Source organism: Jaculus jaculus, chromosome 22, assembly GCF_020740685.1.
Source record: "Jaculus jaculus isolate mJacJac1 chromosome 22, mJacJac1.mat.Y.cur, whole genome shotgun sequence".
NCBI lineage: Eukaryota > Metazoa > Chordata > Mammalia > Rodentia > Dipodidae > Jaculus > Jaculus jaculus.
The window spans coordinates 7,339,708-7,364,987 of NC_059123.1; the positions used below are offsets into that span (position 1 = coordinate 7,339,708).

The 25,280-nt window shown below is 46.3% G+C and overlaps 1 protein-coding gene and 1 non-coding gene across 4 annotated transcripts in view; one reads left to right on the forward strand and one right to left on the reverse strand.

The window, feature by feature from the left end:
• Positions 1-1,024: 1,024 nt before the first annotated feature.
• Bcat1 (branched chain amino acid transaminase 1) overlaps positions 1,025-25,280 on the reverse strand; it is an 87,736-nt gene continuing 63,480 nt past the window's right edge. For all 3 annotated transcript variants that reach the window (XM_045139477.1, XM_045139478.1, XM_045139479.1), the window contains 5 exons: positions 24,406-24,548; positions 19,038-19,123; positions 15,225-15,365; positions 11,112-11,186; positions 1,025-2,346 (listed from right to left, as the gene is read on the reverse strand). In XM_045139477.1, the coding sequence (XP_044995412.1) occupies positions 2,305-2,346; positions 11,112-11,186; positions 15,225-15,365; positions 19,038-19,123; positions 24,406-24,548 (487 nt within the window). In that variant the 3' untranslated portion in view covers positions 1,025-2,304. The remainder of the gene's footprint in view (positions 2,347-11,111; positions 11,187-15,224; positions 15,366-19,037; positions 19,124-24,405; positions 24,549-25,280) is intronic.
• LOC123456448 lies at positions 20,752-20,888 on the forward strand. The gene has a single exon (XR_006634546.1). It is a non-coding gene; the product is annotated as a small nucleolar RNA SNORA2/SNORA34 family (small nucleolar RNA).

Genomic DNA, 25,280 nt, shown 5'->3' on the forward strand with positions numbered 1-25,280 from the left:
ATAATGTGACACTCTGGCTGGATTATGCCACTGCAATTAAACAGATAGTACACAAGAAAAAAAAAAAAAAACTGCAGAGGTTCCTTTTAGACCTACTTAACAACTTAGTGTCAAGGTCAATTTCCTGCCTTATTATTTAAAGGATAATGGCAGACTGTGTTTCCTGGATTAGGAGGCCCCCAGCTTTTAAAAGCAAGCATCTTTAGTCTTCAACGGGAGCCTGATGAAAAGTCGGAACATGATCTTATATGTTTTTGGTGAAAGAAATCAGAAAAACACGATGTGCCCTAACTTTCTCAGAGGGCACATTCGATTTAAAAATGCATAGTCTAAAATGTATTTATGGCAAACATTAACTGCCTTCTCTCATAGGAATCAGTATCTTTTCTAGTTATTATGTGCTGCTTGACAGTTTAAATTGCCTCAAAGGCTTTCCTAGACTGCTGTATGAAGAATGATTTAGGGAAGGCAGACGCATCTCTTAGAACGCTTCCCAGGGACAACCAAGATCACGGAGAGCCTGAAAACAGCAGGTTCACCTGAGACTTCAGACGGCCAATGAAAAGCCCAGTGAGATATTTTTTTTTTTACCGTTCGTCCCTTTCAATCTTAGCCTCCACTAATTTTTTGCTTCAACATTCCCCTACAAAAGGCCCTCCAGCTAAAAGTTTTGGGAGACAATCAAAGCCCCTTGCTCGGCGGTCTCAAATACCTTGAGGCAACATTTCCGGTGGATCAAGCCATCACAGCTGTCTTTCCCCCAGCTTTGAAAAGACACTGAAAGATGATCAGCAGGATGAAAGACATTAGGACTAAAGGACACCCAAGTACGACATCTGAAAGCTGACCTTCCAAGGGCAAATGTTTTCGAGCAAGGTTTGACTTTCCCCGAAATAAACTGGGAAATGGTACAATTTCCAACTCTCAGCTCCTGAACAGGAACGCACTGCTTGTAACGGCTCTCTCACCTCCTCACAAGCTCACTCAATTCCCACCCAAGAGAAAGGAACAGCCACAGGAGCACTGCAAGAGGAAAAGACCACAGAGGACTCCCCGACTCTCTCCCGTCAGGTCCCCTCCCCCAGGTAATTTATTTGCATTTAACACTTAACATACAACACTGGTTATTTCCATTTGGTTTGGTGCTGTATCACGAATTCAGTTCCAAGGCAGTCTTGACACATAAAATGATTTCTCCAGCTGACTATGCCATGGCGACTCTAAGGACGTGGGAGTCCATGGAAAATAAAGACAGCATGAGGTAAATACTGCTATAATGCCGTGACAGCCAGTCACAGTTCTGACGGAGGTTTCATCATAGAGAAACAAAGGTAAACTTCTACATCGATTCATTCGCCCACTCGGTGCATTAAACATCTACGGAGCACGTACTCCACGCTGGACACTGGGGGTTCGGGCCAAGACCCAGAGGGTATGAGACCTTCAGGCTCACAGCAGTACAATGAGCAGCCAGTTATATTACCACGTGGAAAAGGGGCCAGGGACAATGCGGTCAGTCTTAACGGATGCACAACGTGAGTGTGGAGCAGACCGTGACCTCAGGAAGGGCGAAACTTACTTAACATGGGATCACAATCCTGCCCAAGTGTGGTGGTAAGGGATCCAGTTGTTCAAAATCTTGAATTTAAAAAAAAAAAAAAAGCCAGGCATGGTGGTGAACACCCAGCCCAGTGTGCTGGGTATCGTCCCAGCACCTAGGAAGGTGATGAGACAGCTGGATCAGTGTGAGTTAAAGGCCAGCCTGGACTAACATAAGGCGTCCAAGGCCAGCCAAGCTACAGGGCAAACCTATCTCAAAACAAACAAACAAATCCAACACCCATAATAAGTGACAACCACCTTCAGAGTGTTTCTGAGAACAACACTGTGCCCCAGGAAACGTCGCCTGTGACACCCACATCATACACAGACACCCCCTTTGGTGGAGGGCCCATAGCTTCCACGGGCGAGTAAGTGTTTGGGAACAGTGTGGCGTCCTAAGGGAGGCACTCACATTATTGCGGAGAAGTCTATGTGTGTGCTATGGCTTACGTTAGTATCTTTCTGGGGACAGGGAATGTTAGCAGATCCTGCCAAGTTTACAGGACACCCTTTAAGGTTATCAATTCATTTTCTGTGGCACAAGGGAAAAAAAAAAAAAAAAAAACAGAATTGGGCAACACACTAATAATACAAACTACATTAGTCACAAGTACTATGGGTGACCAGAGAGATCTGTCACAATTCAAACATCGTGGTGGTCTGTCTTCAGTGCAGAAGGCTGTGAGGGTCAGCATTTTTTCTTCAGGATATAATGATTGTCCAGTCGCTCTCTTCCCGTCCATACTAAGACAGAAGCAAAAAGACATGTTTTAGCATAAAGGCTCATGCTACAGCAACAGTATGAAACAAACTTTATCAAACCCATGACACAAAATCTTCACTTCTGGGCTGGAGAGATGGCTTAGCGGTTAAGGCATTTGCCTGCAAAGCCAAAGGACCCATGTTTGATTCTCCAGGACTCATGTTAGCCAGATGCACAAAGGGGTGCACACGTCTGGAATTCGCTTGCAGTGGCTGGAGGCCCTGGTGCACCCATTCTCTCTCTCTCTCTCCTTCCCTCCCTCTTTCTTTGTCAAACAAATAAATAAGCTTCACTTCTATTTGGGATATTAAAACCACACACACACACACAAATTCACATAAATAATAGCACTGGAGGGCTGGAGAAATGGATTATCAGCTAAGGCACTTGCCTGTGAAGCCTAAGGACCCATATTCCACTCTCCAGATCCCACATAAGCCAGCCACACAAAGGTGAGGCAAGCGCAGTGTCGCATATGCCCACCAGATGGCGCAAGCGTCTGGAGTTCCAATGCAGTAGCTGAGGCCCTGGCATGCTGTCTCTCCTTTCCCTCAGTCTCTCTCTCTCAAATAAAAAATAATAAACACACACACAAATTCACATTAATAATAGCACTAGAGGGCTAGAGAAATAACTCAGCACTTAAAGGGCTTGCCTACAAAGCCTAAGGACCAAAGTTGGATTCCCCAGTACCCAGGTAAAGCCAGATGCACAAGGAGGCACATGTCTGAAGTTCACTTGCAGGAGATAGGGGCCCTGGCACATCCATTCTAGCCCCCAACCCTCTGCTGGGCATTGTGGTACATGCCTTTAATCCCAGCAGTCGAGAGGCTGAGATAAGAAGATTGCTGAGTCCAAGGCCAATTTGAGACTACAAAGTGAATTACAGGTCAGCTTGGGCTAGAGTGAGACCCTACTTTCAAAAAAAAGAAAACAGGTAAAAATAAAAAATAGCACTGGAGATACCAGGGAGATGGCTCAGTGGTTAAAGAACCTTGCTGGCAAAGCCTGCTGGCCTAGGTTCAATTCCCCAGGACCCATTTCAAGCCAGATGCACAAAGTGATGAATGCATCTGGAATTCCTCTGCAGTGTGAACAGGCCTTGGCACACCCATGCCCTCCCCCCCCCCACCCCACCCGTTCTCTCCCTCCCCGCTCTCCTTATAATCAAATAACAAATATTTTTACAATAACACTGGAGAGAAAAAAAGGAAAAGAAGGACACTTCAAAAATCAAGGAAAGAGCCGGGCGTGGTGGCCTACACCTTTAATCCCAGCACTCGGGAGGCAGAGGTTGGAGGATCACCACGAGTTCGAGGCCACCCTGAGACTCCATAGTGAATTCCAGGTCAGCCTGGACCAGAGTGAGACCCTACCTGAAAAAAACAAAACCACAAACAAACAAAGAAACAAAAATGAAGAAAAGTTTGGCAGCGGCTTGCGCTTCTCAGCTGGGCAGTCAGGAGGCTGAGGCAGGGGGAGTAACGTGTGTTCAAGGCCAGCCGAGGCGACAAAGCAAGGAGAAACAAACTGGGGAAGCCAGGCCTGGAATCATCCACTTTACAACACTGCTGAACTCCTCCTCGTAGTAAGCCTGAGCAGCCGGGCAACTGTCTGTCCTTGTAAGCGTGAAGAAGATGAAGGGGTGTGATCAAAGTTGAGGGAGAACAGAGCCTGGACACTCCCTGGACAGACCCTAGACAGACACTGGTCTAGACCCTAGACAGATGCTGGACAGACCCTAGACAGATCCTGGACAGACGCTGGACAGACCCTGGAAAGAGCCTAGACAGACCCTGGACAGAGCCTAGACAGACCCCAAACAGATCCTAGACAGACCCCGGAGAGACCCTAGACAGGCCCTGGACAGATCCTAGACAGACCCTGGACAGACCCCAAACAGACCCTAGACAGGCCCTGGACAGATCCTAGACAGACCCTGGACAGACCCTAGATAGACCCTGGACAGACCCTAGACAGATCCCAAACAGATCCTAGACAGACCCTGGACAGATCCTAGACAGGCCCTGGACAGACCCCAAACAGATCCTAGACAGACCCTAGACCCGGACGAGGTCTGTCAAGGCTCAGCCACGGTTGAGCCTGCTCTTGGCCTGTCTACAAAGCTGGCTCTCTCTGCATGGACTTGGAACAGCTCTTCCCAGCACAGAGCACAGGCCACCAAGTCCATCGCTAGATGGCGTGCAGAAGCCGCTAGGTCATGCCCAGGAAGCAGTTTTGCTTTCTTAGGCCTTACCTAACTTAACATGAATCAGAAACTCCCCACAACGTAGCCCAGGTAAGGAGGAGACTCTGGGTTTCTCTTCTCTGCTTGAGGAAAGTTACTGTTTTTAATTTTTTTAATCATTTATTTATTTGGTTTTTTTATTTATTAATTTGCAAGCTGAGAGAGACAGGGAGAAGAGAGAAAGACACACAGAGAGAGAGAACAGGCAGGACAAGGCATCCAGCCACTGCAGACCAGCTCCAGAAGCCTGCGCCACTCTGTGCATCCGGCTTTACATGGGGACTGGGGATTCGAACTCTGGATGTTAGGTTTTGCAGGCAAGTGCTTTAACAGCTGAGCCATCTCTCCAGGCCAGACAGTTACTTTTGCTTGCTTTCTGCAATGGGCTTCCAGGGAAGATTGCTTCTGAAGAAGGTTCTGCTGTGGCCTAAAAGTCATTACTCGGCATTTGAGGAACATGTGGAAAACACTTTCCCATGACCCGTGTGGAGTGCCTTATCACTCAACATGTCCCCGGGGACGCATGAGGACATTTGTCACTCACTTTCGCGACGATGTTAATGAAAATGGGCCCAGGGGAGCTGGAGAGATAAGAGGTTTAAGTGTTTGCCTTCAAAGCCAAAGGACCCAGGTTTGATTCCCTAGGACCCATGTAAGCCAGATGCTAAAGGGGGCGCATGCATCTGGAGTGAGTTTGCAGTGGCCGGAAGTCCTGGAGTGCCTACTCTCTTATCTCTCGCAAATAAATAAATAAAATATTAAAAAAAAAAAAATGGAGCCAGGGCTACCCTCCAGGTAAAGATTTGTCATGCTGGGTCTGAAGCCAGCTGGTGGGCTGGGAAAGCTTTGCCATCCTGTGGTGTGTGGAAAAGGGTCCTGGGGGTCTCTAGAGGCCAGGAAGACGGTGACATAGTCACAGTGATGCAACCTGAGATAAGAATTCATGTGCAGACAGAACGGCTCAGGGCGCTGGGAGGGAGGGGAAGGGAGGGGAGTTTGCAGCCTCGTAGACACTCATCACTAAGGGATGTTGGTGCTTCTAGACCTGTAGCCACCACAGACAGACTTCTATAGGGAGACCCACAGCCAAAATATAGAGCCCCTCCGACACCCCTTCTGCATTCTTTTTCCTAAACTATCTTTTTCTTTTTGAGGCAAGCCCATAGACTGGCTTTTTTTTTTTTTTTTTTTTTAACAAATACCAGATGCATGCACTACCTCGTGTATCTGGTTTATGTGGGTCCTGGAGAATCGAACCTGGGTCCTTTGGCTTTGCAGGCAAACACCCTAACTGCTAGGCCATCTTTCCCAGCCCTGGTCTTTGTGTGTGTGTGTGTGAGAGAGAGAGAGAGAGAGAGAGATAAAATGAGGGAATGAAGGAGAGAGAGAATGGGCCCATCAGGGCCTCGGCCAGTGCAATCGAAACTCCAGGAGCATGCACGCCCTTTGCGTGCTTGCATCACTGTGTGTCTGGCTTACGTGGGACCTGGAGAGTGGAACATGAGTTCTTAGACTTTGCAGGCAAGCATCACAACTGCTAAGCCACCTCTCCAGCCCCTGAACTACGCTTGATGTCTGTCCCCGCATCGTTGCGAACACACATCTTCCCACTCTGAAACTACAGTGGCGGCGGCGTTCAGTCTTGACACTGATTCCCGCTGGTGCACCAGACCCAGGCTGCAGCTGGGGACAGAGTGCCCATGTCTGCCGTTAGGGAAATGTAGCCGGTGTCCCGAAACTCGCTGACGCACGCTGTGCTTTGGGATCAATAGTGTCTTCCCCAGAGGCTCAAGATTAAAGGCTGTGTCCCCAAGGTAGTCCTGACCTAGAACGTAAAGACGTGGGGTCTGGCCAGAAGACCTTTGGTCACCTGCACTGTGCCCTTGAATGGAATGGTGGACCCTGCCCCTCCCCTTTCTGTCTCTGCTTCCCGGTTCCACAGGTGAATATGTGCTCCAAGCATGTGAAGTGCCAATCCCACCAGAAGCTAGGGAACCTGTGACCTTGCATAGGTCTCTAAAACTGAGAGCTAGAAAAACCATTTTTCTTTACAAAGTTAACAGCCTCGGGTATGCCACTGTAGTAGTGAAACCAAGCAACACCATAGTGCAGTCTTCCTGCCTCTTCCGAGAGCGAATGTTAACACATGAAAGCAGTACATTTGTGTTTCTCTCTCGTGTGTGTGTGTGTGTGTGTGTGTGTGTGTGTGTGTCTTCAATTCATTCCAGCACACATTCATTGAAAAAATAATCACCACTTGTATACTCCGCCACAGGTCCTGCTAAGCACCAGGGGATATAAGGAGAATGAAACACTTCCAGCATTCAAACAGCTCTAGGACAGAGACAAGAGTGAGCCTGCTTGTGGTGAGATTTCTGAGACTCTAAGATTCTGGAAAGTGGAGGAGGGAGGAAGGGGGCTTATGAGTGTGCCCGGATGTAAAGGCTGGGGGGGGGGGGGGGCTGTTCAGCAGCACTTAGAAGCTTCCAGTAGAAGGCGAGTGCTGAAGGATGACCAGGACGTCAGAGGGCGGCCAGGCTGCAGAAGGAGCAGCAAAGACAGATGGAGCACATCTGCAGAAGAGCGAGAACCCCAAACAGTGCAGCCAAGACGAGGAGGAGGAGGATGGTGAGAAAATGCAGCAAACATAAATGCAGGGGGAAAGCTCCAACAGCAAGGCAAGTGTTAGGGAAACACAGATATGTTTTTCTTTGTTGCTTATTAAGAGAGAGAGAGAGAGAGAGAGAGAGAGAGGGAGGTTTCTGTGGAAAAGGCACCCCTCCCTGCCAGTAGGTATTGGGCATCTAACCCAGGGAGGTCTTCGGATAACTAGCTAAGCAGGCTGAGCACTTCCACGCTCTGGCACAGAAGTTAACTGGAGAGTCAAATCGGTGGTTATGAAAATCTTTCCCCCCGGGTCATACTGGCAAGAATCTTAATTTGTGTGTGTGTGTGGGTGTGTGTGTGGGGGGGTGTTATTCCACTCTTCAATTTAGAGGAGCCCTTTAGGGGCAACGCCCATGTTCGAATGAAATGCCAACGGAGCTCAAATGTAAGACATGATGCAACATCATGCTTTTTTTTTTTTTTTCCTCAGGAATTACTGAAAGTATTTTTCTTGGAAACAGACAACCTAATAGCGGGGCTGACAGCACCAATTTGCCATCTTGTAGGGAAATGGTTTTGATACTTTAGGCTTGGTGCACACTGGCAGTAAGAAAACTGAAGGAGGGCTGGAGAGATGGCTTAGCGGTTAAGCGCTTGCCTGTGAAGCCTAAGGACCCCGGTTCAAGGCTCGGTTCCCCAGGTCCCACGTTAGCCAGATGCACAAGGGGGCGCACGCGTCTGGAGTTCGTTTGCAGTGGCTGGAGGCCCTGGCGCGCCCATTCTCTCTCTCTCTCCCTTTATCTGTCTTTCTCTCTGTGTCTGTCTCTCTCAAATAAATAAATAAATAAAAATTTTAAAAATATTTTAAAAAATATTAAAAATATTTTAAAGAAAACTGAAGGAGAAAAATGTGGCCTCCGGTTATGAACAGGGGTCCTCGGCTGACGGAACACCCTGGAGCACACGCGGAACTGGTGGCCTGTGGCTAATGCAGAGTCCCTGTGGTTATAGGTTTTGTGTCTGGGTTCCGCTTGGGTCGTGAGGGCATCGCTGGTTTCTTAGTGCCACTACTGTTACCAAGAAGAGAGAGAAACCGCCACGTTGCTCACAATCTCAGCTCGAAGTCATCCAGAAAAGATAACGTTAGAGGCAAACAACGTTCTGTGGCTGCCTGATACGCCGCAGCATGAGCAACGTATTTGCCCTTGATGCACGCGTGGTTTGGACAAATCACTCAGGATCGTTATCCTGATCCCACTTAATGTTCTGTGAGTTCCATCGTCTTACTTTTAGAAAGTGTTCTAAGAACGTTGATTATGGATTTCACACGTGTGAGCTCTCTCCTACCCATGCCTCTAGGGCCGGACATACATGGGGAATGCAACAGACGCATCTGTTTTCACCTGCACATGATGCTTCCTTACTCGGCTGTGTGCGCGCGGAGGCTGAGACCTTGACAGATCTTCCTTCCACTTCCAGATTCATGGAGTTCAAATGTCCTCTCAACTGACTGAAATGTGTTAATCTGCTATAGCCACATCCGGTGAGAACTTCTGGTTGCTTGTAGTTGTCAAGTGCCCCCCCGACCCAATCTCATCTTGTGTGCCAACTGTCACAAATGTACAAGTCATTCAAGATTCCAGTGTGGTCTTTCTGCTTACATCTGGCCACGCTTCTCTCAGAAAGCTCTAAGCTGCTGCTGGGGGTAAAGGCTTTCATAATCAAGTCAATGATAGACTGATACATTTGTTTGTTCATTATCAAGTCAATGATAGACTTGATAATGATACATTTTTTTTTGTTCTACTTTGAGCAAATTTTTAATTATCTATTTTTATGAGATTTATTCTGGTCTGAAAGAAGTCTGAGCTATCAATATAGAAATTTTTTTGTTTATTTGAAAGAGTGAGAGAGGGAAAGAGGCAGAGAGAGACAGAGAGAGAGAGAAAGAGAGAATGGGCACGCCAAGGCCTCTAGCCACTGCCAAGAAACTCCAGACACATGTGCCCCCCTTATGCATCTGGCTAATGTGGGTACTGGAGAATCAAACCTGGGTCCTTTGGCTTTGCAGGCAAACACTTTAACTGCTAAGCCATCTCTCCAGCCCCCAATATAGTAATTTTTATTAGTCATCTTTCAAATTAGTTTGTTTCTGTATGCAAAGGTAGAAACCAACTCTGAGGGATATTTTTAGTTCCTTCAAAATTCCTTTTTTAGTTTCCAGAAAATTCTTTACACAGACTCTTCATTCAAAGTAGAAGGGCATGACAGCCCTGCAGGTTTACTAAGGAAATAACAAAGTGTGTACTCTGACAAAATAGAGAACATGCAGGCACACATGCTCACTAACATGACTTTGTTAAACTTGATTTGAGGGCAGAGGTGATGGTTCTGCAGTTAAGGGGACTTGCTTGCAAGGCCTAATGGCCTGGGATCAGTTCCCAAGAACCTCCCCCCACAGAAAGCCATATGCAGAGTAACGCATGCTTCTGAGTTCCTGTGCAGTAACAAGAGAACCTGGTGTGCCCATTCTCTCTCTCAACTTGCAAATAATATATTTTTTTTTAATTTTGATATATCAACATAATAGAATTCAATTGAACTTTACAAATAGTATTGAGAAAGCTCTTTATCTAGTTACTTGCATGTGTCTGTCTGTCTGTCTGTCTGTCTGTCTGTCTGTGTTGACAGGTGTGCTGGAGCCCCCTGCCACTGCAAGTGAATACCAGACACACCGCTTTTTACATCTGGCTTTACATGGATGGCAGGTTTTTCAAGCAAACACCTTTAACCATTCGGCCACCTTCTCAGCCCCCGAGACAACTTGTGAAATAAAAAGACCTTATCGCATGAAGAAACAGTACAAATTTATGTGTCATCACAACTCTATTTTTGTTGGGGAGAAAAAAAAAAAAAAAACAACTGAATGTATATAAATGCTTACAAAATATGCAAAGTATAGGCATTCAAAATTGATAGCAGTTATGCCTCAAATTTATTCTTGGCTTCCGTTTCTTAATTTTGTTTGTCCGGTTCTGGGGACTGAGCCTCGCACCTTACTCTAAGCACCCTATATCCCCAGTCCCTGTCCTGTCTTCCTTTATTGTCATGCGTTTCTTTTCCTTTCCTTTTTTTTTTCCCCCAAAAATATGCTACACTTTCACATGGAAATTTTAAATGTTAACAAAATTTACATTTAGCTTTTAAATGTTAAGTATTTGGAGCACTTGAAATTATCTTCTTTCTCTGTTTTCTTTCTTTTTTTTTTTTTTTTAAACATATCTTCTTCACTACCTCACTCTAATGTCTTCATTAAATTTAAATTACTGGTAATAAGCCGGGCGTGGTGATGCACGCCTTTAATCCCAGCACTCGGGAGGCAGAGGTAGGAGGATTGCCAGGAGTTCGAGGCCACCCTGAGACTACGTAGTAAATTCCGGGTCAGCCTGAGCTTAGAGTGAGACCCTACTGCAGAAAACCAGAGGGGAAAAAAATCCCTAATAAATTGCTGGCAATATAAGTTGATTACAACCCATGGATAGAGTACTATTTAATTTTACTTTTGTTTTTTAGTGCTGAAGCTAGAATCCAGTGATATTTTAAAAGAAAAAAACAGGGCTGAAGAGATGGCTTAGCAGTTAAGCACTTGCCTGTGAAGCTTAAGGACCCCGGTTCAAGGCTCGATTCCCCAAGACCCACATTAGCCAGATGCACAAGGGGGCACTCACATCTGGAGTTCATTTGCAGTGGCTGGAAGCCCTGGCATGCCCATTCTCTCCCTCCCTCCCTCTCTCTCTCTCTCTCTCTCTGCCTCTTACTATTTCTTCTGCCTCTTTCTCTCTCTGTCATTCTCAAATAAATAAATAAAAATAAAGAAAAAAATATATTTACCTGGATATCAGTCAATTTTCCCAAAATACGGCTTGCAAGTCTAGACCCATTCTCCATCGTTGGGATGTGTAACTTCTATAAAAGAAAGGAAAAAGAACGTTACTTGAAGATACTCATCCTACATAGAGGTAACAGATAAGACGTGACATCTCTAAGCATGTTGGCAATGCTACTAAACTAAGAGTGGCATTCTAACACGCTTATGATTCACACTGCTTCCTGATTCCAGAGTCTACTCTGAATCTGTCTAAAAATTAATTAGTCAAACATAGTCCCTCCTCTCCTATCCACTGAATTGAGGATACAGTCAATGACCAGTCTTCAGGCTGATGTAAAGAATCAGTTGGGTGCTGGAGAGATGGCTGAGCAGTTAAGGCACTTGCTTGTCTGCAAAGCCTAATGACCCAGGTTTGATTCCCCAGGACCGACATGAAGCCAGATGCACATGTGGAGTTGGTTTACAGCAGCTGGAAGTCCTGGCATTCTCATTCTCTCTCTCTCTCATTCTCTCTCCTTAGAAACAAATAAGTAAATGAAATATGTATTAAAAAAAAATCCAGTGGGAGCTGAGGGCCCTAAAATAATGGATAAACTTAAAGACTGGGCCTATTGTGGTTTGAATATAAAATGTCTCCCATAGGCTCACGTGTCTAATTACTTGGTCCCTGACTGATCGAACCAAGTGGAAGGCTGTGGGACTTTTACGAGATGGAGACTTGCTGGAGGAAACACGTCACTAGGGTAGGGTTTTGAGTTTTCACAGCCTGGTCCCCAATTTCTGCTTGCCCTCTGTTTCCTAAGTGTGAACACAGTGGGACCACCTGTTTCCTAAGTGTGAACACCTGTCTCCTGAGTGTGAGCACAATGTGACCACCTGTCTCCTGACTGTGAACAGTGTGACCACCTGTCTCCTGAGTGTGAACAGTGTGACCACCTGTCTCCTGAGTGTGAGCAGTGTGACCACCTGTCTCCTGAGTGTGAATGCACTGTGATCACCTGTCTCGTGAGTGTGAGCACAGTGTGACCAACTGTCTCCTGAGTGTGAGCACAATATGACCACCTGTCTTGAGTGTGAACAGTGTGACCACCTGTCTCCTGAGTGTGAACACAGTGTGACCACCTCTGTTCCCACTCCAGCTGCCAAGGTCTGCTTCTATGAAACTTCCCCTTGAAATCCTAACCCAGGTTAAGCCCTTCTCTCCCTTAACTCTCTTCTATCAGTGACTTGTTCATAGCAATGAGAAAGTGACAATGCCAGCCTAGAATCTTCCAGATTCTGAGAACCTCTAGGATTCTACATCTAATCCTCCAGCAAGAATTAGAACTCGAAAACATTTTTGAGACAAATTAAAGCAAGTCATTTCAGGAAGATAAATTAAGGCAGGCCAAGTCTTCACGAAAGGGGGTTCTAAGCCTGCATTTGGTGTAAGCTGTACCCCACAGGCCACAACACCCATGGAACTGGCCTTGAGATGAACTCCTGGCAGGAAGATAACTCATGTCCCCAGCTTGTACGTGAACTGCACGCATCATGCCTCTCTGGCCTTCAGGGTGGTGTGCCTTGACTCCAATAGGCAGCCCACTCTCACACACTCTCGTGCCTTTCAGTACAATAGGATAACTAGATGGACCTGTTGGTTCAAAGTACCTCCTAAAACAGAAGCATTAAAAAATGTTACTCCTAGGGGCTGGAGAGATGGCTTAACAGTTAAGGTGCATGCCTACGAAGCCTAAGGATCCAGGTTCGATTCTCCAGGTCCCACATAAGCCAGATGCACATGGTGGCAAATGTGTCTGGAGTTCATTTGCAGTGGCTAGAGGCCCTGGCATGCCCATTCTCTCTCTCTCTCTCTCTCTCTAATAAATAAATAAAAATATGTTTAAAAAAAAATGTTACTCCTAGGGGCTGGAGAGATGGCTTAGCAGTTAAAGGCGTTTGCTTGCAAAGCCAAAGGATCCCAGATTGGCTCTCCAGGACCCCCATTAGCCAGGTGCCCAAGGGGGGCATGCATCTGGAGTTCATTTGCAGTGGCTGGAGGCCCTGGTGTGTGCATTCTCTCCCTCTTTCTCTCTCCCTCTCTCTGCCTCTTTTTCCTCAAATAAATAAATAAATAGATAAATTTTTTTTTTCAAAAAAGATGTTATTCCTAGAGATGGAATCACTGGATTTAGCAACTTTAACTATTAAGCGGACCAATAGCATTATCTAGATTCTATCATAATAACACTAACTTTTCAATCAATGAAAAAATGAAATAATCTATGAAAATGACATAAAATAGAATAACCCCACCACGAAACAATCAATCTGTAGATGGAATTATGTCAGCAACCCTTAAAAGAAAGTTCTGGAACCTTAAGCAATAAATAAAGCACTCACCACTAACATCTACAAGAAAAATCAATCCAATCAGCTGAAGAAAAAAATAATTATAATGTGAAATTTAAAACCCAGCAGAATTTATATTTAACATGGGCCATTTCAGGCAATTTGTCTTGTAAAAACCATAACAATTGAGCCAGGCGTTGTGGCGCAGGCTTTTAATCCCAATACTTGGGAGGCAGAGGTAGGAGGATCACCATAAAGAGACTACATAGTTACTTCCACGTCAGTCTGGGCTAGAGCACAACCCTACTTCAAAAAACCATTAGAAGAAAAAACATATACCAATATGCCTTTAGTGTTGACAGCTGGGGGTATAGCTTACGTTGGCAGAGTGCTTGCCAAGGATGACTTCATGAAGCCCTGGGTTCAAGCCCCAGGGCCACCTAAACCTGGCATGGTGACAGCAATCAGAGACTGGAAGTACAAGGATCAGAAATTCAAGCTCAGCCCAGATTACATGAAAATCAGTCTCAAAAAAGAAAAAAAAAGTTATCAGGCTGGAGGGATGGCTTAGCAGTTAAGGTGTTTGCCTGCAAAGCCAAAGGACCCAGCTTTGATTCTCCAGGACCCACGTTAGCCAGATGCACAAGGGGGTGCGTGCATCTAGAGTTCGTTTGCAGTGGCTGGAGGCTCTGGTGCGCGAGCTCTCTCTCTCTCTCTCTCTCCCTCTCTTTTTCTGTCAAATAAATTTAAAAAAAAATTTTTAAGTTATCAAGATAGGTGCCGGTATACATCATAAGAATTAGTTTTATTATAAAAAGGGAAAGCCAATAAAGTGACGAGGTAATGGAGTATGACCCAAATAAAATCAGACCAATTTACTGACATGAGAACATTTTTTCCAACCAAACCCTTAAGTTCCTTCTGGAAAATTTTGTCACTGGACCAGGGTTTGCTAAGTGAAAACTGTCTGCACTGTGGTCTTGTTAACACCGACAACAGTGATACTATTAAATAAAGAACGGATTATTCAAACACACACTTTCCATTACAATGTGCCACTTCTAACTCAGAAAGTTTGGAAGTACTTCTAGAAATCAGGAAACGAGGCTCCTGCTCTGTAGGAAATGAGAGACAAGTGGGTATCTGCTATCACAGCTCCAAACATGGCACTTGCTCAAGATAAAAGCGGACTTCCGGGCTGGAGGGGTGGCTTAGTAGTTAAGGCGTTTGCGTGCAAAGCCAAAGGACACAGGTTCGATTCCCCAGGACCCACATGTGCCAGATGCACCAAGGGGGCGCACGCATCTGGAGGTCATTTGCAGTGGCTAGAGGCTCTGGAGCGCCCACTCTCTCTTTCTCTGTCAAACAGATACATAAATAAAATATTAAAAATCAATAAAAACTGACTTCCAGCCGGGCATGGCAGCACACACCTTTAATCCCAACACTCAGGAGGCAGAGGTAGGAGGATCGCTATAACTTCAAGGCCACCCTGAGACTCCATAGTAAATTCCAGGTCAGCCTGGGCTAGAGTGAGACCCTACCTCGAAAAACCAAAAAAAAAAAAAGAAAAGAAAAATGAAAGAAAAGTTGACTTCCTAAGCATGTCTGAACTCACAATAATCGCATCGGGATTAACCACCCCAGTTACTAGAGTGCCATGTTACAAAACAGCCCCTCACATCTTGGATCCAGATGGAGTTTCGGTCACACATTCAAGAAACTAATTAAATGACAGGGAAAATGTTTGAAAAGAACAGGAAGTGCAGAGCTCTCTGCCTCACCTGGCCCTGGAACAATATGTCGGAAACGGGGCAGACGACGCAGGCTGTGCCCGAGCCGAACATCTCCTTCACTCTGCCTCCCTCCAGGGCAGCCTGCACGTGCTCCATGGTAAGGTATCTCTCCGTCACCTTAAACTCGCCCTGTTTAGAATGCAAGAGATTACACACAATGCTCAGCATTTGGCTTTGTTTTTTGTTGTTGTTGTTTTGATTTTTCAAGGTAGGGTCTCACTCTAGCTCAAGCTGACCTGGAATTTATTATGGAGTCTCAGGGTGGCCTCGAACTTACGGAGATCCTCCTACCTCTGCCTCCCAAGTGCTGGGATTAAAGGCGTGCGCCACGGCGCCCCACATTGGCTTTGTTTGGTTGTTTGTTTGTTTTCCATTTACCTCAGACAAGTTCATGTCCTGACGATCCTTTTCAGGAAAGCAGGAAAGGCCACACAGTGTTACCGGTGATTGCACTGAGGTACTAAGCAACGTACTGCTCAATCACAGCTTTCATAAATGACATTCTCGGGGTGCACTACGTAAGAGGAACGCCACAAGACGTGTGGCATACTTCCATAACAGCCTGCTTTGGAATTTTCCCTGTTGCCACAGAGAAAAGTCTCACAGACTCACTCCTTCTGAAGGGTACTTAATCTATGTCCCATATATTCTCTTACCAAGGACAACAATGTGTGGCATTAAGCATTAATTACATGTGAGAACATCTCTATTTCATAGGCAAAGAAACTATGGTTCTGGAAGATTGAGAGGCACCTCAATCTTTTGTAAATAATAGAAACTAAACCTGAACCCAGGTCTTGCCTGACTGGCTCCATGTGTGTCTTTTACTGAGAAAAATAAATAAGTAAATAAGGACTGAGGGCTGCAGTGATGGCTTAGCACTTAATGAGCTTGCCTACAAAACTCAAGTACCCAGGTTCGATCCCCTAGGGCCCACGTAAGCCAGATGCACAAAGTGACTCATGCATCTGGGGTTTGTTTGCAGTGGCTAGAGGCCCTGGAATGGCCATTCTCTCCTCCTACCCCTCTCTGCCTCTTCCTCTCTCTTTCTCTATTTCACAAATGAACAAATAAAATAAAATAAAAAAATTTTAAAAACATAGACTGAGCTCATAAATCTAAAATATTCATTACTTTTAACAGTTAAATATATATTTGAACTTTACATGAGATATTATGTATATATTCATATAGAAATGAATAAATATTTATGACAACTTGCCCTGTCCTAAATATGAACATATATTCATTTCTAAATTCACTATCACTTGATTATGATAATTAGCATGATACTTTTCTTCCATGTCTTTTAATATAATCTAAGGCTAAATTTCCTTGGAGTTTTCTGATACAGTGACATCAACTTCTGCCATAATGTTTGAACATCTCATTTTCTCAAAGATAGAAAATAGAGGAAGACAAAAGATACTCTTAAACTGTTTAAAAATTCATGTTTAACCTTTTAATTCTCATTCTTTTATCTTAATAACAACAGTTCAAAATTTGTCAACAAGATATTTGAATTAAGGGCAACAAAAAGTGGATGTGCTTCAATAAAAAGTTGGCAGTATTTGTTTAACACCTACAAACTCGGGCTGGAGGGATGGCTTAGCAGTTAAGGCATTTGCCTGCAAAGCCAAAGGACCCAAGTTCGATTCCCCAGGATCCACGTTACCCAGATGCACAAGGTGGCACATGTGTCTGGAGTTTGTTTGCAGTGGCTGGAGGCCCTGGTGCACCCATTCTCCCTCTCTTTCTTTCTCTCAAATAACTAAATAAAAATAGATTTTAAAATATTAAACAAAAAAACACTACAAACTCACAAAATATGAAAATGGAAATCAAAGCTTTGGCAAGATTCAAAAATACTAAAATGGCCGGGCGTGGTGGCGCACGCCTTTAATCCCAGCACTCAGGAGGCAGAGGTAGGAGGATCACTGTGAGTTCGAGGCCACCCTGAGACTACATAGTGAATTCCAGGTCAGCCTGAGCTAGAGGGAGACCCTACCTCGGGGGGGGGGGGTGTTGGGGAGGGACTAGAATGGAAGGAAAGAAAACATGCCTTCAATAGAGGCAGGTTCTTTGTAAGTTTGTAATTATGTGGTTTGAAGATAAGTGAGTTTTTAAATAATGAGCACTAGAAATCCAGCCAACATTATTGAGAGCAAGTAGAGTTCCTACAAATCAACTGAACCGTGCTTGCTCTGTTCATCCCTATCTTTGGACAGTTTCCCCTGTCTGGCACATACTGGTAACCCCCGCATGCCTCTTGGCATTTCGTGTCTCACTGTTTTAAAATAGCTTTTAAAATAAATTACAGTGAAGGAATCAAGAGTAATTTCCCCTATAATAACCTACTTTTCATGCTAGCAAATCACTCTTGTGGGGAATGCATTTGTGCTCCCAAGTTGCCTTCAAACCTTCTGGACTTGGTTGAATCTTTTTCTTTAATAAAACAGAAATTACTGAGCCTCAAAGAAACACATCTTTCCAACTGCAAACATATTTAGGACAGGGCAAGCTGTTTGAAATTACACCCACAGTTTGTAAATGTCGTGCCCAACGTGCCAGCCGGCTTGGGAGAATTATTTATAGTACATTTCCTCTATTTTCAAAGTGCTTTCCAGAAAAACCGTTAGTGTCCTCGTAGATAATGTGCGTGTTTCTAAACATTTGCCTATTAGGACCGTCTGACCACAGCCACTCAAAAGGCTCTCCCTGGTCTTTGGGGAGCGTACAAAAATATGGGTCACAAGTCCCCTTCAACAACCCGAGCCAACAAACCATCTAACTCAGTATTCATCTTGGGAATGTTATTTCAAATAACCAACATTTAATACTTCTGCCCACGTCACATGGATTTGAAGGTCTACTGAGAGCAGCGTTAAATGTGCTTGAGTGTTTTAATTTTTAAAAAGCATGTATGTAAAGTTAGGAGCACAGGAGTCAGTGGAGGGAGAAAGAAGACAGCCAAACTAAGGTTATATTGATGTTTGTATGTATGTAGTTCCTATGGCAACGGTGGCACTATGAAATAAATACAAAGAACAAGATTTCAAAAGGTAGCCGGGTGTGGTGGTGCACACCTTTAATCCCAGCACTCGGGAGGCAGAGGTAGGAGGATCGCCATGAGTTCGAGGCCACTCTGAGACTCCATAGTGAATTCCAGGTCAGCCTGGGCTAGAGTGAGACCCTACCTCAAAAAACCAAAAAAAAAAAAAAAAAGATTTCAAAAGGTGAAATGTGCTTACAGGGGACTGGATAGAAACACAGAGTAACACCTTGCACACATAGCAATCCACACTCCTTCATTCTGACATCAGGCTAAAATAGTCCTTCTGTGTGACCTTCCTACAAACAATACCGCCTCCCAAGAGCTGGGATTAAAGGCATGGGCCACCACAGCTGGCAAAGGTGGCTGTTTTTTATTTTTATTTATTATTATTAATTTTATATTATTATTATTATAGGGGGTGTGAGGTAGAGTCTCACTGTATAGCTCAGGCTGACCTGGAATTCACAATGTAGTCTCAGGGTGGCCTCGAACTCACGGTGATCCTCCTACCTCTGCCTCCCAAGTGCTGGGATTAAAGGCGTGCGCCACCACGCCCGGGAAACAATACTTATCTGACAGGTTTGCCAACATGGACATTCTGGAGAGTTCTTTCAGCTCAAGATACAATCTGGAGATTGGGTCACGTCAACGAGAACCCCTGGCTAATATGTCCCCGGGAGGCTGGGCTGGTTTTGGTAAGTCTCTGCGTCGGGCTCGAGGGAGCAGAAGAGGTGAAGAGAACCCACCCACTTGCGAGCCAGCTCCAGGATGCACTGCCTCGTCACACCTGGGAGGATGATGCCATCTAGTGGAGGAGTTGCCAGCTCTTCCTCTGTCAATCAGAAACGAGAACGTTTACAAACCTTCACCATGTTAGGCATGCCACAGCAGCCAGCTTTTCAACCATCTCTCACCGTTTGGCGAATAGCGCCCATACAGGGATCGATTGCTCTGCACTGCCAAATCCCCCAAACCTTTCATATCAATTCACATTGTGAGTAAATCCTTACATTAACAAACACAGAAGTCAGGACCCCATCAGAGCATCTGCCATTAACGGTCAGTGGGTAGAATGGTGAAATGGTTTCCACTAACAGGGACTTTTGTGGAAGAGAGGGTGGAAAGGCTGTTAGAGCCACAGGTTGAGACATCATTCCCAGAAGCCTTCCCTCCCCCCGCAAAAATTAACTGACTGCTGCTCCCACAACACATAAACCACAGCCCCATGGGGAATACCTGCAACCCCACTGAGTAGGGTCCCCAACACATGATGTATCCATATGAAACATCTTGTTAATAATAATAATAATAATAATAATAATAATAACAATAATGCCAGGCGTGGTGGCGCACGCCTTTAATCCCAGCACTAGGGAGGCAGAGGTAGGAGGATCGCCGTTAAGTTTGAGGCCACCCTGAGACTCCATAGTAAATTCCAGGTCAGCCTGGGCTAGCGTGAGACCCTACCTTGAAAAACTGAAAAAAAAAAAACAAAGATAATAATAATAATAATAATAAAAATTAAAGAGTTAAGAATTAGTCTACGAGAATCAGCTTCGAGTCAGCAATGTGCCTGCGTGGAAAATAGCTGGTTAGAAGGACTGGAAAGATGGCTCAGTCGGTAAAGTTCTTGGCAAGCGAGCGAGCATGAGGACTCGGGTTCAAATCCCCAACACGCACACGAAAGCCGGGCATGGTGGCACACGCCTCCCATCCCAGCACCGGAGGAACGAGAGACAGGGGAATCCCTAGAGCTTGCTGGCTAAGCAGTCAAGCCAAATCGGAGAGCTCGCGACTGAGTGAGACTGCCTCAGTGGATAAGCTAAACAGCAACTGAGGAGGACACTGACACCCTCAAACACGCACGTATCCACACACACGAAACCCAACAGAAGAGTGCTGACTTGTAACCCTTGGGCTCCAGGAGCTCAAGTACGCGCACTGATAACAGACCCACGTTTAGGACTGCTGGTCTCTCAAGAAGACCCCGGGTACCCGCCCCAGCACGAAGCTTGGGAGGGATCTCTTGCCACCGGTGGCCCATCAGCTGCACAAGTTCTCTTTAGAAAGGGTCGTGTCTGGCGGGCTGGGAACTTGGCTCGGTTGGTACAGCGCTCGTCTGGCATGCACAAGGCTTTGAGTACGAACCCCCGCTCTGCGCACGCCTGTAACACAAGCACTCAGGAGCAAAAGGCAGGAGGGTCACAAGCCCAGGCTCATCCTCAGCTACCTTGCACATTAGAAGCCAGCCTTGGGAGGGGCTGGAGAGATGGTTGGCGGTAAGATCTTGTGCTGTGCCCGCGCGAGGGCCTGAGTTCATTTCTCAGCACCCGTGTAGGAGACTGGGTGTGGCCGCACATGCCTGAAACCCCAGTGCAGAGAGGGAACGGCTGCTGGTCAGCCAGTCCCACCGAAACCAGCAACTCCAGGCTCTGTCTCAAGGAAATAAAACAGAAGAGATTGGCCCTGAATCAAGGCTGGCAGTTGGCTGAAGCTGTTGGTTTCAAGCAGGAGCCTAAAGAAATGTCTTTCTATGGTCTGTTGGCCATTTCAGAAATTTGGAAATGCAATGGTCAATTCATTAGAAAGAAAGAAACATCTGTGGCACCCATCTCTGATCCAGCACTTGTAAGGCTGAGGCAGGGATTGAGAGTTTGAGGATAGTCTGGGCTATATACTGAGACCCTGTCTCAGAAAAATAGCCAAAGAAACAGCTGAGTTGTGGGTGATAAGTGTGGGTCAATAAATTAAACTTTAATTTTATTTATTTGCAAGCAGAGATAGAAAGAAGTGAGAGGGAGGGAGGGAGAGAGAGAGAAGAAAGGAAGGCATGCCAGGGCTGCTAGCTGCTGCAAATAAACTTGAATGCATGCTCAAAAAAAAACAGAAGAGAGGCAGAGGACACCCAATGTGCTGCTCTGAGTGTGCCCATCAGTATATCGATATGTGCACGCACGCGCGCTTGCGCACACACACATACACACACACAGAGTCTGGTATTCAATGTCTCCTTCCCTCCCCACCCCAACATCCAGGAATCTGAATCCCCAGTGCTCAAACCATCAACATACAAAGATGTTGAACCTTATGACAGCTGCCCCAGGTACTGTCCACCGCCTGCTTGCAGAGGACTCAGCATGCATGCATGAAAGTGTCCCCGGGTAGGAAAGTTCTGAAAGAATTACTTGGGTGCTGTGGACTCGCTCGGGTGCCCTGATGCAGTTAAGAAGTAGAGCTCACCCAGTGCAACGCTTATTTTTTTAAAAACATTTTTATTTATTTATTTACCAGTGAGAGTGAGAGAGATAGTGAGAATGGGCCCTCCCGGGCCTTCAGCTGCTTACTAGCTACAGACACATGCCCAACTTTGTGCACCTGGCTTCACATGGGTTCTGGGGAATCGAACCTGGGTCATTAGGCTTTGCAGGCAAGCACCTCCATCACTGTGCCATCTCTCCAGCCCCGAAATCCTTATTTTACAGAAGAAAAGAACAGCTGTGGTGTCCCCATGAAAGTGACGCGACAGCTCAAGTGTTCCAGACACCAAGGCCACTGCGCTCGGCTTAGGAACAGGGCGTCTTGAGGCCCACCAGCTCCAAGGTGGTTATGAAACAGAGCTCTGTCCACATTCATCTTTGTATGTCCAGAACTTGGCACCATGCCTGGCCCAGAGCGGTACGTAATAAGTATTTTCAAATTAAAAAAAAAAAATGAATGAATAAATCCTCTTTGCTAAGAGACAGCAATTTCTTTTTCAAGATTTGTTTTTTTGGAAAATCATCTGTTGAAAACTGCTTTATGGAAAAAAAGTCATCGGTTCCTGGCAATGTTCTTAAGGCTGCTTCTGTCATGTTTAGAAGTGTTGATGTTCTCAAAATAAACGTGCTTTGTGACAGCAAGTTAGCTAAGCAGAGAAATTATATGAGTGTATAGTTACCACACACACTTCCCGTGCCCCCACAGGGGACCTTTCCTAAATGCTGCGAAGCTCTGAGGTGACGTAGTTAAAATGAAAACAGTGGCATTCCCACGTGCAAGGGTTGTTTTGTGAAATGAGCTTAACACCGAACTGCAGCCACTAGCCTGAGGTCACGGAACAGAACATCTGCTCGCCTGATTGCCAGACAGAGACGATGACGGGACAACATTTGGGTGAGAAATATTCCTTTCTCCTCTGCAACCACCAACACGCCCCCAGGAGCCAGGGCGAGCTCAGGAGAGCCACGGCAGAGACACAGAGCCCGCACGCGCATCGGCGACGCCGCGTCCATGTTCAAGGGGCGGGGGGTCTCCAGAAAAGCGGCCGCAGGATTCACCAAAGCCGACCACCAGAGGAAAGTTAGGGTGGCATGTGTGCACAGGGTGGCCCCCTGGCACCATCTGCACTCGGTTCAGCGAACCCATGCTGTAACAGTGACTTCACTGGCCGCTGTGATCAGTACCTGGGGGAAATCAACCCAAGGAAGGGTTGATTTCAGCTGACGGCTCCAGCAGGGGGAAGGCAGGGCGGAAGACGCAGGAAGCAGCTGGCCGTGTGACACCCACAGAGGGAAGAGAGCAAGGTACACCCCGGTGACTCACTCCCTCATTCATCAAGGCTGCACCTCCTGAAGGCTCCGTCTTGCCAAACAGCAGCCAGCACCAGCTGCGGAGCCAAGGGTTCCTGCACATGCGTCTGTGGGGGACGTTCCTGTGCCATCCACAACGTAGGGCACTGTTTACAGCTCTGTGCTCAGCGAGCCAATCTGATTTGACTCCCTAAACATCACAACCGGGACAGGCTAAGCTATTGAGTTAATAGGGTTGGGTTATGGATCGGTATGTTTTTAAATATTTTTTGGTTAATTTTTATTTAGTTCTTTGACAGCGACAGATGGAGAAAGAGGCAGATAGAGAGAGAGAATGGGCGCGCCAGGGCTTCCAGCCACTGCAGACAAATTCCAGATGCGTGCGCGCCCTTGTGCATCTGGCTAACGTGGGTCTTGGGGAATCGAGCCTCGAACCGGGGTCCTTAGGCTTCACAGGCAAGCGCTTAACCACTAAGCCGTCTCTCCAGCCCATGGGACATTATTCATAAGGAAGGAATCTTTTTTCTTTTAATTAATTTTTTTCTTTTTGAAGCAAGCCCAACAGACTGGGCTTTTTTTCTATTTTAAATTGGTGAGGAGGGGAGAATTGTCGCATCAGGGCCTCCAGCCGCTGCAATAGAACTCCAGACGCGTGCGCCACCTTGTAGGCATGTGCGAGCTTGCACGCTTGTGTCACTTTGTGTGTCTGGATTACATGGGATCTGGAGAGTTGAACATGGGTCCTTAGACTTCGCAGGCAAGCGCCTTAACTGCTAAGCCATCTCTCCAGCCCGGGAGGAATCTTTTGACTAAGGGCTCAAGGAAATCTATACTGAAAATGAGGTTAGTGAGCAAAGGTATAGGGCATGTGAAAGAACTCACCCTATTGACACAGGAAGAAAGCTCCAAGGACAGTCTGCCCAGAAGGCCGTGGGGTTGGGAACTGAGTGACAGCAGAATTCATTGCCTTGTCCACCCTCCCCAAAGTGCCAGCTCACCCTAGGGACTGTGTCTCAGGGCTCAGGGACGTAGTAACAGGGTTTTGCCACCATCGCACAGAAAGTTCATGTGCTAAATTAACCATCATCAGAACCAAAAGGAATAGGTTAGATGTGCACTCTTGCCCCTGGGACTGGGCGCTGGAAACCAAAAGCCCAAGTGACCAGACAATCACCATAAGAAAGAGGAAGAAGTGAGGGAGGGAAGGAGCCCCTACCTACTGCATCCATAGACTGTTTCCTGTATCCTTTCCCTGGACAGGATGGGAGACCACTGCCCAAACCCACCCCATCTTGACACACAGCGTGTCCAGACACCAGGGAAAAAGAGACACTTCCTGGACTGACATTCCTTCATCTGTCATCATTTAACATCTTGGTAGTTAGCACATCTGAAATGAAGCAGAGTAAGAAAGCAAAACAGAGCCCCCAAGCCTTCCCTTGAAGAAACTGACATCAATACCACCCATGCCCTTGTCATTTTCAAGCCCGGGGCCCCATTGAAAATGACCGAAAACCAACATGCAATTGACAGCAGCGTGGCCTACCTCCGTCTTCATTGGTCCAGTAGAGAAAGAGATTCATGGTTCCTACTTCAGTGATCTGGTGATCCTTCCCATACAGCCACAGGACCTGCTGGCAGCCGCTCTCCAGCGCCTCACACTGGGCCAGAAGAGACGAACCGTAGTTCCTGGCAAGGGAAAGACGGCCCGCAGACCGTGACTGTGGGGCACCCAGTTGGTGCCCCGCCCCCGCACACGCTAAAGTTTCAAGGCTTCATTCACTCGTGCATATGTGGTCGACATGTCATGCTCTAAGACGTCCGGGGTCTCTAAGACATTCTACGACATGAAAGCAAACTCATGAAGAGGACAGGGTGGTCCCACAGTGGGGTGCGTTCCGATTTAAAAGTTGAATTCTGAGCCAGGTCTGGTATCTCAGGCCTGTAATTCCAGCTACTTGGGAGGCTGAGGCAGAAGGACCACACAGTTCAAGACCAGCCTGGGCTACACGGTGAGTTCCAGGCCGGCCTGGGCTACAGAATGAGAGCCTGTCTTCCAAACAATAAAAGTCAAGAAGCTGGGCATGGTGCTGTGTGCCTTTAATATCAGTACTTGGGAAGCTGAGGTAAGGGGACTGCTGGGAGTCCAAGGCAAGCTTGGGCTAGAGTGAGAAAAGGGCTGGAGAGATGGCTTAGCAGTTAAGGTGCTTATTTGTGAAGCCTAAGGACCCAGGTTCAATTCCCCAGAACCCTCGTAAGCCAGATGCACAAGGTGGCGTGTGCGTCTGGAGTGCGTTTGCAGTGGCTGGAGGCCCTGGTGCACCCATTCTCTCTTTCTCTGGGCCTCTTCCTCTCTCTCAGATAAATAATTAATTTTTAAGTCAATTCTGGTTGTATTTACTCTCATTGTAAATACACCTG